The following is a 13,532-nucleotide window of genomic DNA, read 5'->3' on the forward strand; positions in this document are numbered from 1 at the left end:
CTCCAAGGCCCACTTGATCGCCAGGCACTCCTTCTCCACTACGCTATAATTCCGCTCGGGAGGGGTGAGCTTCCTACTTAAGAAGGTGACGGGGTGTTCCTCCCCCTGAACCACCTGAGACAGCACTGCCCCCAGGCCGACCTCCGAGGCGTCAGTCTGTACTATGAACTCCTTCCGGAAATCAGGGTTGACCAGAACGGGCTGTCCGCAGGCCGAGGACTCCTTCCGGGCCCTGAAGGAGGTCCTGTGCGGACAGCCCGTTCTGGTCAACCCTGATTTCCGGAAGGAGTTCGTAGTACAGACTGACGCCTCGGAGGTCGGCCTGGGGGCACTGCTGTCTCAGGTGGTTCAGGGGGAGGACCACCCCGTCACCTTCTTAAGTAGGAAGCTCACCCCTCCCGAGCGGAATTATAGCGTAGTGGAGAAGGAGTGCCTGGCGATCAAGTGGGCCTTGGAGTCCCTACGCTATTACCTGCTGGGACGTCAGTTTCGCTTGGTGACGGATCACTCTCCACTGGTCTGGATGAGGTCCGCCAAGGAACGAAATGCCCGGGTTACCCGGTGGTTCCTTTCTCTGCAGAACTTCCGGTTTACGGTTGAACACCGGGCAGGTGGGTTGCAGGGCAACGCCGATGCCTTGTCCCGCGGCCCGTGTTTGATGGCTGGAGTTCAACCCCGCACGCTTGAACTGAGGGGGGGGGGTATGTGAGACTGTGACCGGGGTTATCTATGACGGCTGGTATGCAAAGTCTCAGTGTCCCGTATCAAGTCCTGCGTAGCCACATGCCGCTCTACCAGGGACACTAATTGGTCCAGGGTACTCAGGTCACCCTGTCCTACCCACCGTTGAACGGTGACGGGTAAAGTGCGCACAAAACGATCCACTACTACCCTTTCCACCATTTGCGCCGGGCTCAGAGTGTCAGGCTGCAACCACTTTTTTACAAGATGCAATAAGTCATAGGCCTGGGAGCGTACGGGTTTGGCTTCCTCATAGAACCACTGATTTACCCACTGAGCCCGTACATAGGTATTCACCCCCAACCGAGCCAGTATTTCGGCTTTCAGGGTCACATAGTCAATGGCGTCCTCGGTACAGAGGTCCAGGTACGCTTTTTGGGGTTCCCCCGTCAAATAGGGCGACAGTACCTCAGCCCACTGGGCGGTCGGCAGCTTTTCCCGCTCGGCCACCCGCTCAAACACCGCCAGGAACGCTTCCACATCATCCCCCAGGGTCATCTTTTGCAACGCTTGTCTCACCGCTTTCCGGACGCTGCCGTCGTCACCCGGTCCCGGGGTTGTTGCTGCCGGTCCGGCACGGATCGACTTGGCCAGGAGAACCATCTGTTCTTGGTGCCTTTTTTCCTGCCCTTGCAAGGATTGCTGCTGACGTGCATTGGCCTGATCCATTTGTTCTTGGAGTTTTTTTTCCTGCATTTGCAAGGATTGCTGCTGACGTTCCAACGCCCGGAGCAGGTGTGCATTGGTCTGTTGCTGCTCTGCATTAGCCTGTTGCTGCTGTGCATTAGCGTGTGCCAGCTGCTTTAGTATTTCCTCCATGGCGTCGCCGGGTTTGGGCTGTAGTATAGCCGCTCGAATCCAGGACATGCGCAGCTGGGTCACCAGGGATGGATGCTACACCTCACCGGCTGTCATGCCCGCATTCTCCACCATATGTGAGGTAGCACGGTCGGCTGCGCAGCAGAAGACACGGGATCCAGGCATTAAGGTTCACAGCACACGGTTTTAATGTCCAAACAAAAGTCCATAACAAAAATACATGTGCCTCTCCAGCAGAAAACTCAGGGAGTTCTGTTCACTCCCTCACTCCCGGCACACCTGCCCTTGTTCCTGATTCTATTTAACCCTTCCTTCAGCCTGTAGGGAAACAGCATTAACCCTATAGTGGATTTACTTTCTATCATGGAGTGAGCACAACCGGGGCGAGACATACCGGCCGTCATAGATAACCCCGGTCACAGTCTCACAATATATAAAATCAGCCTGATAGTGGCAGTATAGCACTGGCTTTAGGTTATACAGGAAAATCCTGGTGAGTGGTGCGCTTTAGTTGGTGGAGGTCCTACTGACCAGCACAATGGAAGGACTTCAGGGATCCTGCTCTGAAACGGGAGTCGGGTACAGCACAAGACAAAGCCTGCCCATAATGATGAGCCATGGTGCTTAAATAAAGAAGGGGAAATACAGCACTCTTAGAACAGGGATCCCCGGAGAAGGATCCCGCACTGATCAACCACTAATGGCTTTTTAAAAATGCAGGAAAAGAGGAATTTCTTCAGCTCACCTGCTACCCGGGCTGCTGATCCTTGCGGGTGCCTGGAATCCACTGGTAGGTCCCAACCGGTCAGGAACAGTAGAAACAGAAAGGAAAGGATCCGGCACAACCGCTTCTTAGAATAAAATCATCATAATCTTTATTTGAGAGTATTAAAAATACCATCCGTGAAAACCGAAAGATGTTAATCCATGGGAGCTCCCATGGATTAACATCTTTCGGTTTTCACGGATGGTATTTTTAATACTCTCAAATAAAGATTATGATGATTTTATTCTAAGAAGCGGTTGTGCCGGATCCTTTCCGTTTCTACTTTTTAAAAATGCACAAGTGCTGGATCTGGGCAAGCACATTTGGCTCGCTGATCACACACACTTTCCAATGCACTTTTGGAAGAGCATTTCAAATCATAAAATTTGGTGCAAGAGCGACGTGTGACAATAATGTGTTACTTATTCAAAAAAAAGTGGAAAAGCCTAAAACCATGCCATATTTTTATGATTAAAAAGGTTGTCCCCTTTCAGACATTACTCTGCTCCAGTTGCAGCACAAACCTTGCTGTCCCCACCTTCCCCAGGTCCACCAGCGAGTCTATGCCGCTGGTCTCAGTGCAGCGCTGATGACGTGACGTGGCAGCCAATCAGGGAGCTCAGAGGCTTTGTAGGCGGAGCTCCAGCTACACACTTTAAATCTTAATTACAGTAAACTCCTGATAATGTGAGTTCTTGGTACCTTTTGGTTCTGGGTCAAGAGAGGGGGTCCCCGGATCTTTTTGCTCTGCTATCTCTCCAGCTGGTTCTCTTTGCCCGTTCCCATGGTTTGGGCCCTGGTTCTGTGCGGCTTTCACACCCACACCGCTTGGTGACATGTGACAGGGTTTGGGGCTGAGCAGCCCTGTCCCTTTGGATCCTTGGCTCACATTTGCAGGCTGTGATTGTTCACCATTGCTAGATGCCTTCCCATGATTGCTCAGTTTGCTTTCAGAGTGCATTTGATTGGCAGAGAATTACACTGGTGATAAGAGGGATGTGAAGAACCTGGACAGAAAGAAAAGAAGAAATCAACCATTCCATATTATACAATTCTATTACAAAAAGTGTATGCAAGGAAAACTATTCCTACAAGCCATTTCTGGTCTAAAAATTAGGTTTCCACTAATCCAGCATCACCAATCCCCACCATTACATTAATGCCCACATTTTAACATTATACAATTTGGGGTCTCCCTGCTTCCATCATACACCCCTCATCGCAAATTGTGTTATCACTAGGAACAACAGCAAAGGGTGTACGCAGCAGGCTCCCCCTAGTGGGGGCTCCGGTGGCCAAGGGTCATTCATTTGGACCTCTGCATAAAAATAGAGGAAACCTATAAATATTCCAGAATCTATAGGTGAGATGTAAAAGGTATGGAGATTATGGAAAAAAAAAATGGGCGGTAAGGGGGGAAAATGGTGAATGGCAGGGAACATGTGAGCTGCGTACTGTGAAGATGTTATATAGAGGCGGCTGTAGTAATGTGTGGTTATATACAGAGGACATTCACACCTACTGCTGTGAGCATATATATTAATATTATAGTGTACAGATACAGCCATAGTTAGGCGTGTGCCTATATATACAAATACAGCCATGGTTACGCGTATGCCTGTATACAGTGTGTCCACCCATATCCTGTCCACAGCCATTAACTTGAGAATGGCGGCAGCTATAGGCATAGAAGTGGTGTCTAGATATAGTAAAGTAGCCATGCGCTACACAATGAAACCACCTATAGCGCCACCTGGTGGAAAACAACGGAGTTAGCATTTTTATCTCGAAAACTGAACGAGATACAGAAAAAAAGTGAATTAAAAAATTGTAGGGCATCATCAATTCAATACGAATCTACACCTTGCATACAGAAATGCTATGATATGAAACCCATGACACCCCCAAAACATTGAATGCTGGTCATGCATATGGCGCTCATTTAACTTTGATGCTCAAAGTGGCCCCCGTCAGCTGCAATGCACATCTGGCCTCTGCACAGCATACTGTATCTTGCTGCACGTTGTGCAATATGGTAGGTGACACGTTTGCACAAGCATCTGTGATACATCGTCGTAGGTCCTGCAATGCTGGTGGAGGGGTCGCATACACCTGCTGTTTGATGTGACCTCACAGAAAAAAGTCCAATAGGGTCAGGTCAGGTGAGTGTGGAGGCCACTCCACGCAACCACCATACCAAATGACCTGTAGGAAGGTCTCCATGAGGTATCTCTTCACGTCCGCAGCCTTGTGAGTTTTACACGTTCTAATCATAGCATTTCTGTATGCAAGGTCTCGATTCGTATTGAATTGATGATGCCCTACAACTTTGTAATTCACTTTTTTTCCTCTCTCTCGTTCCGTTCGAGATAAAAATGCTAGCTCCGTTGTTTTCCACCAGGTGGCGCTATAGGTGGTTTCATTGCATAGCGCATGGCTACTTTACTATACCTAGACACCACTTCTATGCCTATAGCTGCCGCCGTTCTCAAGCTAATGGCGGTGGACAGGATATGGGTGGACACACTGTACACACATACAGCCATGAGTTTGCTGTGCTTTTTGTATTGGTATCCGCTGCTGAACCCAGATCCATTAGATGGCTGAGAACATTCATTTTTCAAATAGGTTTAATATTACTACTACTAAATTACTTGGGCACCGCAGATCTGTATTATTTTGGTAGTGTAGATTAGTATTCTATGGTTTGTATTATTTGGTTTATAATACTTAGGCACTGTAAACTGATTATTTGGGCATTCTGTGTAGGCATTTGTATTGCTGGTATTAGATGGACCCTGTGCATCAGTATTATTTGGTGTATAATATTTGGGCACTGTACAATGGTATTATTCAGTTGGCAGTATGTAGGCACAGACTATATTTTGGTATTATTTGGGAACTGTATATTTGGTTGGTGTTGAGCACTGTTTATCAGTATATGGTTATATGGACACTGCAGGTCAGTTTCAATTTGTTACCATTATTTTGGCACAATAATTGTCATTGTCGCTATGTTTTTCAATAATCCCTTTGTAGCGTATACAGACCCATTACAATATGATGCGCGTACTTTATACATATTTTCACACAACCCCCCCCACACACACGTATAACTTTTGCCATGTTATTTCCGTTTGCTTTATTTCCAGATTTCCTTTCCTTAAGGGTACCGTCACACTAAGCGACGCAACCAGCGATCCCACCAGCAATCTGACCTGGCAGGGAGCGCTGGAGCGTCGCTACATGGTCGCTGGTGAGCGGTCAATTAGGCAGATCTCCACAGCGATCAGAGATCAGCCGCCAGCGACCTGAGTAACGACGCTGTGCTTCGGAACCATGGTAGATAAAAGAGAGTAGTAGAATCGGGTATCCAAGCCGCGCCAATGACTGAGCCAGTCAAAGGTTGCAGAACAAAACTATAACCAGGCTGGAACCTTTGACTGGCTCAGTCATTGGCGCGGCTTGGATACCCGATTCTACTACTCTCTTATCTGCCAAACCCGGGGACCGCTGCCGTGACTGTGGAGTTACATACATGCTATTATAGGCGTTGTGACTGTCACAACCCCTATAGGTGAGTACCACTACCCCTCTTGACACCCCCCAATCTACCGGGGTAAGACCCTATTGCGCTTCTTTTTCCACAGTTTTTTCTATTGTCGGAACCATGGTACACATCGGGTTACTAAGCAAAGCGCTTTGCTTGGATAGCCGATACGTACCTTGGTTACTAGCGTCCGCAGCTGCCAGAAGCCGGCCGGCTCCCTGCACACGTAACCATGGTACACATCGGGTTACTAAGCAAAGCGCCTTGTTTGGATACCCGATATGTACCTTGGTTACCAGCTTACCGCAGGCTGCCAGAAGCCGGCTCCCTGCACATTCATATTGTTCTTCACAGCTGGAGAGCAACGACTAAAAAATGGTCCAGGACATTCAGCAACGACCGGCGACCTCACAGCAGGGGCCAGATCGTTGCTGGATGTCGCACACAGCGACATCGCTAGCAAGATCGCTGTTGCGTCACAAAAACCATGACTCAGCAGCGATATTGCTTAGTGAGACGTGACCTTTATGCTTCATGTTGCAATAATGTGTCTTTGAAGCCTGATGACATTCCATTGTACGCAATTTTAGAATACTACCTTGTGTCCATTGTTCTGCAGGGGGCAGCATTTGTATGGCAATTAGTTGCATTAGTTAGTATTTCATAGGTTCAATGGTCCATTTGAAACAATTGTTTGTTTGTTTTTTTTAATAAGAGGGACTGGGAGCCCTTGACACAGTAGTGCACAGATAATGCTCACAGATTTCGTCTCCCCAGTGGGTGAGCTGTCATTGTGTGCAGAGTGGTGTACTCCGGACCCTTGATTACTTTTTCCTTCTGCTCTTGGCATGCAAGTTTTAGGCTGTGCACGTATGCATTTTTCATGCGTTTCCGCAGCATTTTAAACTGCAGCGTAACCGCATGCATTCTGCGTCCCCAACAGAGACTATGAGAATTTTTGCAAAATCCATGCACATGTTTCATTTTAGAACGCAGCGTTTTGGATGCTGAAAAATTTTGCCAAATTGCTGCGTTCTAAAAATCAACATGTCACTCCTTTTGTGCATTTTGGATGCTTTTCCCACTCTGTCTATTGTGTTGATTTTCTGGTCCTGAGGAAGAGGTCTCTGTACCTTGAAACGCGTAGACCTATGGAATAAAGTGATTAATCTATCAACATCTCTACATCTTATTTGGCGGATTGCACGGGTTTAACCCCTTTTTCTCCTCTTACACTGAAGGCCCACTGTCTATGGCAGAGCAAACATCCAGCACGCAAAAATTCTGCATCCATTCTGCAATCCAAAACGCAGATTTTTCGGCTGCATTTTGAAACGCACATGCGGTGACTTAAACACTGTGGAATATTTGTCACGGCAGAACGCAACGTGCGCACAAAGCCTTATAATCACACATTTTATTTTTAAAGTTTCTGGGCTTTGTGGCCATCACTTTTGTATTATAAGGCCCTGTATGCAATTACTTGAGTCTGAAAGATTAGCGCACCAATAACACCGAAAAACGCATGTGTTTTTACCGCGTTTTTTAAGCAGGTTGGTCCCTGCGTTTTCCTTTTTTTACCATATCTACAGCAAAAAACGCAGGTACCTGCAGAAAAGTGACAAGAACATTCTATTTCTCAAGAAATTCTGCAGAAAGCATGTACTTATGAAAAAAACGCAGTGCGCGCACAGCTAATTTTTTCTTCCATAGGTTTTGCTGCGGAATGTCTGCAGAAAGGTACAACCATTTTCTCAAGAAAATTCTGCAGCAATAACGCAAAAAAACGGGTATAAACGCAGTGTGCGCACAGGGCCTAAAGGCCCCTTTACACACAGACTTTCCAGCGATCTCGATCTGGCTGGGATCGCTGGAAAGTCTCTAACAGTCGCTGGTGAGCTGTCAAACAGGCAGACCTGGCCAACGACGCAGCAGTGATATGGACCTGCAGAACGACCTCGCTGGACAGGGAACGCTATAGCACACCTATGGGCTGGGTCGCTAACAATGTCGTTGTAACGGTGTCCAAACACACTGATGCATGCTGTGCAGCAGGAAACAAAGGATCAAAGAATGGTCCTGAATGACTTGTAGCGATCAGTGACCTCACAGCGGGGGCCAGGTCGCTGATGCGTGTCACACACTGCAATGTCGCTGGGGAGGTCGCTATTACGTCACAAAACCAGTGACGTTACAGCGATATCACTAGCAATGTTGCAGTGTGTAAAGGGGCCTTTAAGCTGGGTTCACACATAGCATAGCGACAGCGACGTCGCTGTTACGTCACCATTTTCTGTGACGCAACAGCGACCTAGCAAGTCGCTGTTATGATCGCTGCTTAGCTGTCAAACACAGCAGATGCAGCAGCGATCATAACACGCGTCGCTGTGGAAGCCATGCTGCACTTGGTAACTAAGGTAAATATTGGGTAACCATTACCCGATATTTACCTTGGTTACCAGCGCACACGCTTTTCACTGGCTCCCTGCACTCCTAGCCAGGGTACACATTGGGTTAATTACCCGATGTGTACTCCGGCTACGTGTGCAGGGAGCCAGCGCTAAGCGGTGTGCTCTCACACTGCCAGTGCCGGCTCCCTGCTCACGTAGCTGGAGTACACATCGAGTAATTAACCCGATGTGTACTCCGGCTACATGTGCAGGAGTACGATCAGTGAATGGTCTCATTTTCTGATTAATAAGGCTGTTTTCACACTACGTTTTTTTAACATCCATCATGAACGTTTTAACGCAAAAACGGATCCAGTGCAAATGCGTTTTCATTTCAATGCATTTGCAATGGACTCGCGTCAACATGCGTTCACCTGAGTTTGCGTGAGTTATAGTGAGGATCCAGCGAGTTGCAGTTTTTTAACATTTTTCAAAAACGCTACTTGTAGCGTTTTTGAGCTGCGTCCAAATACTGCAAATTGCTGGATCCTGACTAAACAGCATGCAAACGCATGTGAACGCTGGCATGCTGATAGACAGGATCCTGCTTGCTCTACTGAGCATGCACAGAAACCAGCCTTGGGTGATCAGTCTCTCTCTCCCCCTCCCTCTCTGTCTCTCTCCGCCTCCCTCTCACCCTCGCGTATGTATATGTATATATATATATATATATATATATATATATATATATATATATATATATATATATATATATATATATATATATATATATATATATATATATATATATATATATATATATATATATATATATATATATATATATATATATATATATATATATATATATATATATATATATATATATATATATATATGGGGGAGAGTGTGAGAGACAGAGAGGGAGGGGGCGAGGGAAGGACTGATCACCCAAGGCTGGTTTCTGTGCATGCTGTGCATATATATTACACACACACACACACGTTATGTATGTGTTATTGCATATTTAATGTCTATATGATGTATTTCCTGTACATATAGTATTGTTATCTGTATTACATATTTGATGCCTCCATTGGGTATTTGTTGTCTGTATTGAGTATCTAATGTCTAAGTTGTGTATTTGATGTCTGTATTGTGCATTTGTATGTATTGTTTTTTATGTCTGTATGCGTGGATCAGTTCTGTTGAAGGTCATGCTGTCAGCAATGTATTTTGCCATCAGGGACACCCCAGGCAGACAAGTTTTAATTGAGGTGCCAAACTAAAGCATACTGCCCATTGTCAGGAGCAGGATGTTTAGCGATGAGGCAGTTTGTATTGACAACATATAACTCTGATTCAGTGTTTCTCCTTCATGGAAGCCACATTAATGCATGGAAGAAAGGCCTGGCAATCTACTTTCGCATTATGCCAAGAAAACCTGATGGAGAATACAACTAAAAGAATACGATATAGTGCTGAAGATGCTCCCCTAGGTCAGAAGGCACTCAACCGCTACTGGGAAAGAGCTGATGGTCCACCCGAGTATGATCAAGTCTCATGACGCGCAAGGATAAAAAATGCAAGGATATCTTGATGCCGATATCACTTGGTCGAAAGGGAAGATCAAAAGCTACAAAGACGTCATAAAGTTTGGAACTTGAAATGTACCAACCAAGGCAAACTCTACATCGTCACAGCGGAAATGGACAGAACAGGACGCAACTAAAAGCCCTGTCACACACAGAGATAAATCTGCGGCAGATCTGTTGTTGCAGTGAAATTGAGGACAATCAGTGCCAGGTTTGTGGCTGTGTACAACTGGAATAATATGTCCATGATTTCACTGCAACCACAGATCTGCCAAAGATTCATCTCTGTGTGTGACGGGGCCTTTACTTGGAGTTAGCGATCCACAATGGACACTAACTGGACATTTCTTATCAAATGAATATTGGGTCTACTAATCTGGAAGTGATAACTGAGGAAGACACACTGTCACTAATTCTCAACTGTAAATTTGCCGGCACTGTCCTGAAGTACAATGCAGTTAGTGGTAGAGTCTTCTCGATATAACTACAAGGAGCGCCAATTCATGACACAGTTATACAGTCTACGCACCAGCAACAGATGCTGAGAAGAAAGACGTTGAACTATTCTAAAATCACGTTAAAGATGAAACTGACAATAAGCCAAAACAAGACTCCTTATCATGGGAGACTTTAATGCCAAAGTGGGACACTGCAATCATGGAAATGTTGCTGGAAACCTCAGTCCTGGTGAACGAAAGGAGTCTGGATTTTTTGGAAATCAAACTGTCCACCATGAACACCTTCTTCCAAAATCACAAACGGAAACTTTACAAATTGATGTCACCAAATGGGGTGTATAAGAATCAGATAGACTAGACGGGTTTGACAAAGATGGAGGCCTTCACACAGATGCACACAGAGGTCTGCACACAGATGAAACAAAAGCTTGGAGGAATTATGGACATATATAAAAGACTAATTACTGAAGAAACCAGGAAGAGAAACAAGAAGCAGAATAGACCTCACAGACATGGTTAACAGAAGAAACCCTAAAGATCATTGAAGACAGACAAATGGCAAAAGCAAAAAGTAACAATAAGGATGAAGACAAGATCAGAAAAAGACTAAGGGGTACTTCACACACAGCGAGATCGCTGCTGAGTCACGGTTTTTGTGACGTAGCAGTGACCTCATTAGCGATCTCGTTGTGTGTGACACTGAGCAGTGATCTGGCCCCTGCTGTGAGATCGCTGCTCGTTACACACAGCCCTGGTTCTTTTTTTTATTGTTGCTCTCCCGCTGATAAGCACACATCGCTGTGTGTGACAGCGAGAGAGCAACAAGCTGAATGTGCAGAGAGCAGGAGCCGGCATCTGACAGCCTGCGGTAAGCTGTAACCAAGGTAAACATCGGGTAACCAAGGTGGTTACCCGATATTTACCTTCGTTACCAGCCTCCGCAGCTCTCACGCTGCCAGGGCCGGCTCCTGCTCCCTGCACACGCTAAGTTAAGCGGTGTGAGCTGGTAACTAAGGTAAACATCGGGTAACCATACCCGATGTTTACCTTAGTTACCAGTGTCCGCAGCTTCCAGACGCCGGCTCCGTGCAAGCGCAGCGTCGCTTGCACGTCGCTGCTAGCTGGGGGCTGGTCGCTGGTGAGATCTGCCTGTTTGACAGCTCACCAGCGACCATGTAGCGACGCAGCAGCGATCCTGACCAGGTCAGATCGCTGGTGGGATCGCTGCTGCGTCGCTAAAGTGTGACGGTACCCTAAAGGGAGCCAATCGAGCAGACAAAGAACTTTATTACCAAAAGATATGTACAGAGATAGAGAATGAACATCTAAAAAGAGAAGACAAAAAAGGCATACCAAGAAATCAAAGAGATGAGACAAAAGTTTCAAACAAGGGTGGGAATGGTGAAAGACGCCAATGGGAACTCACTGAGCCAAAACACAGCAAGGAAAGATGGAAGAATACATGAAGTACCTCTCTACAAGAACGACTCAGTGATACGGGAAGAAACGGATACTGGAAATGATAGTCTTTTTAGACGTACGATTCGCTAAGTGCTGCAATAAAACAGTCTAAAAACAAAAAACACCTTTATGTGACAATTTTCCAAAATAGCTAATAAAAAAAAAGTCTTCTGAAGCAGAAGTTGATGTGATCACACACCTGTGTCAACTGATATGGACGACTGGTTAATGGCCCAAGGACTAAACAAGATCAGTGTTTATTCCTATTCCGAAAAAGGGAGATGCTACCAACTGTGGAAATTATTGGACTATTGCGCTCATACCTCAGCCAACAAAATTCTACTGAAGACTGTTACAACCTTATTTCACAAAGAGCTGCTGGAGGATTCAGAAAAGGCAGAGAAAGAAGAGTTGTAATTGCTAACATTAGATGGATGATGGAAAAAGACAAAGAATACAACGAGGAGATATATTCTTACTTCATCTACTACAGCAAAGCCTTTGACTGTGTTGATCACCAGAAACTTTGGAACACCATGTAGGATATGGGTGTGCCGAACCATCTGATCAGCCTCATCAGGAACCTTAATATCGACCAAGAAGTAACAGTCCGAACGAAGCACGGTGACATGGCAGGGTTCAATGTAGAGCGAGGTGTCAGACAAGGCGGCATCCTGTTACCAATTTATATGTAAACGGTATTTTCAGGAAGGCTGGATTGCCGAAGAAGAAGGAATCCAAATTTCTAGACGAATCATCAACAATCTTAAATACACAGATGATACAACATTGATAGCAACAAGCATAGCTGGAATGAAGGATCACTAGAGATAAGCGGACCCGTGGAAGTTCGATTAGGTGGGGTCAGCCTAACGTTAAGATCGGTTTTGGATCTAAACTTAACCTGAATCCCAATGAAACGCACTAATTGGGCAGTTCGGGTCTGTGCCCACATGCAGACAGCCATAAACTTCACTTCTGGGGGCAGGTAGGGTTTTTTTTTTTATTGCACACTACATCCGATCATGCTGTTACCCCCAGTATGAGCCGTTCTAACGCTACAAGCGGCATGCACTGGGCCGAGCATGAGTGATTCTCGATTGAGTGGAGTTCATACGTAAAACTACTTTTTTTTTTTTTTTAATAAAAACAAAAAAATTAAGTCTGTTTGGTACGAACATTGAACCTCGGGCTTCGCGTTCGCTCATCCCTAGGTATTGCGGAGTGTCAAGGTGGAAAGCTCAAACATGGGACTCTAATAAGGCTATGTTCACACACTGCATCTTTTCTTAACCAAAAAGATGCAACGTTTTTGCCACCCAAAACGCACCCGCAGCAAAAAAAAAAAAAAAAAAAAAAAAAAAAAAAAAAAAAAAAAAAAAAATGCATTTTTTATGCGTTTTTACTGCATTTTGCCCAATGCGTTTTTTTCAGTCAAATCTATTGACTGGAAGGACTCAAAAACGCTGGCAAAACTGCAGCCAAAAAAAAGATACAGTGTGGACAGCAAAATAGAAATCTCATAGCCTTTGCTGGGAGAAGGAAATTCATGCATTTAGGTGCATCTTGGTGACCTCAAAAATGCACCAAACATAGTAAAAGATGCCCTGTGTGAACATAACCTTAGGCCGGTTTCACACATCCGGCTTTTTGCCGGATCCGGCGCTCTCCCGTACAGACAATACAGTACAGTGACAGCGCTGTAACTTCCGGGTCACATGCGCCGGTCACATGACAGCACGTGACCGGCGC

The 13,532-nt window shown here is 45.7% G+C and overlaps 1 protein-coding gene across 6 annotated transcripts in view; it reads right to left on the reverse strand.

Annotated features, from left to right (window-relative positions):
- BCL9L (BCL9 like) overlaps positions 1-13,532 on the reverse strand; it is an 88,855-nt gene that overhangs the window by 54,621 nt on the left and 20,702 nt on the right. For all 6 annotated transcript variants that reach the window (XM_075328408.1, XM_075328407.1, XM_075328409.1 and 3 more), the window contains exon 2: positions 3,029-3,333. In XM_075328408.1, the coding sequence (XP_075184523.1) occupies positions 3,029-3,287 (259 nt within the window). In that variant the 5' untranslated portion in view covers positions 3,288-3,333. The remainder of the gene's footprint in view (positions 1-3,028; positions 3,334-13,532) is intronic.

This window comes from Anomaloglossus baeobatrachus, chromosome 11 (genome assembly GCF_048569485.1).
Source record: "Anomaloglossus baeobatrachus isolate aAnoBae1 chromosome 11, aAnoBae1.hap1, whole genome shotgun sequence".
Lineage (NCBI taxonomy): Eukaryota > Metazoa > Chordata > Amphibia > Anura > Aromobatidae > Anomaloglossus > Anomaloglossus baeobatrachus.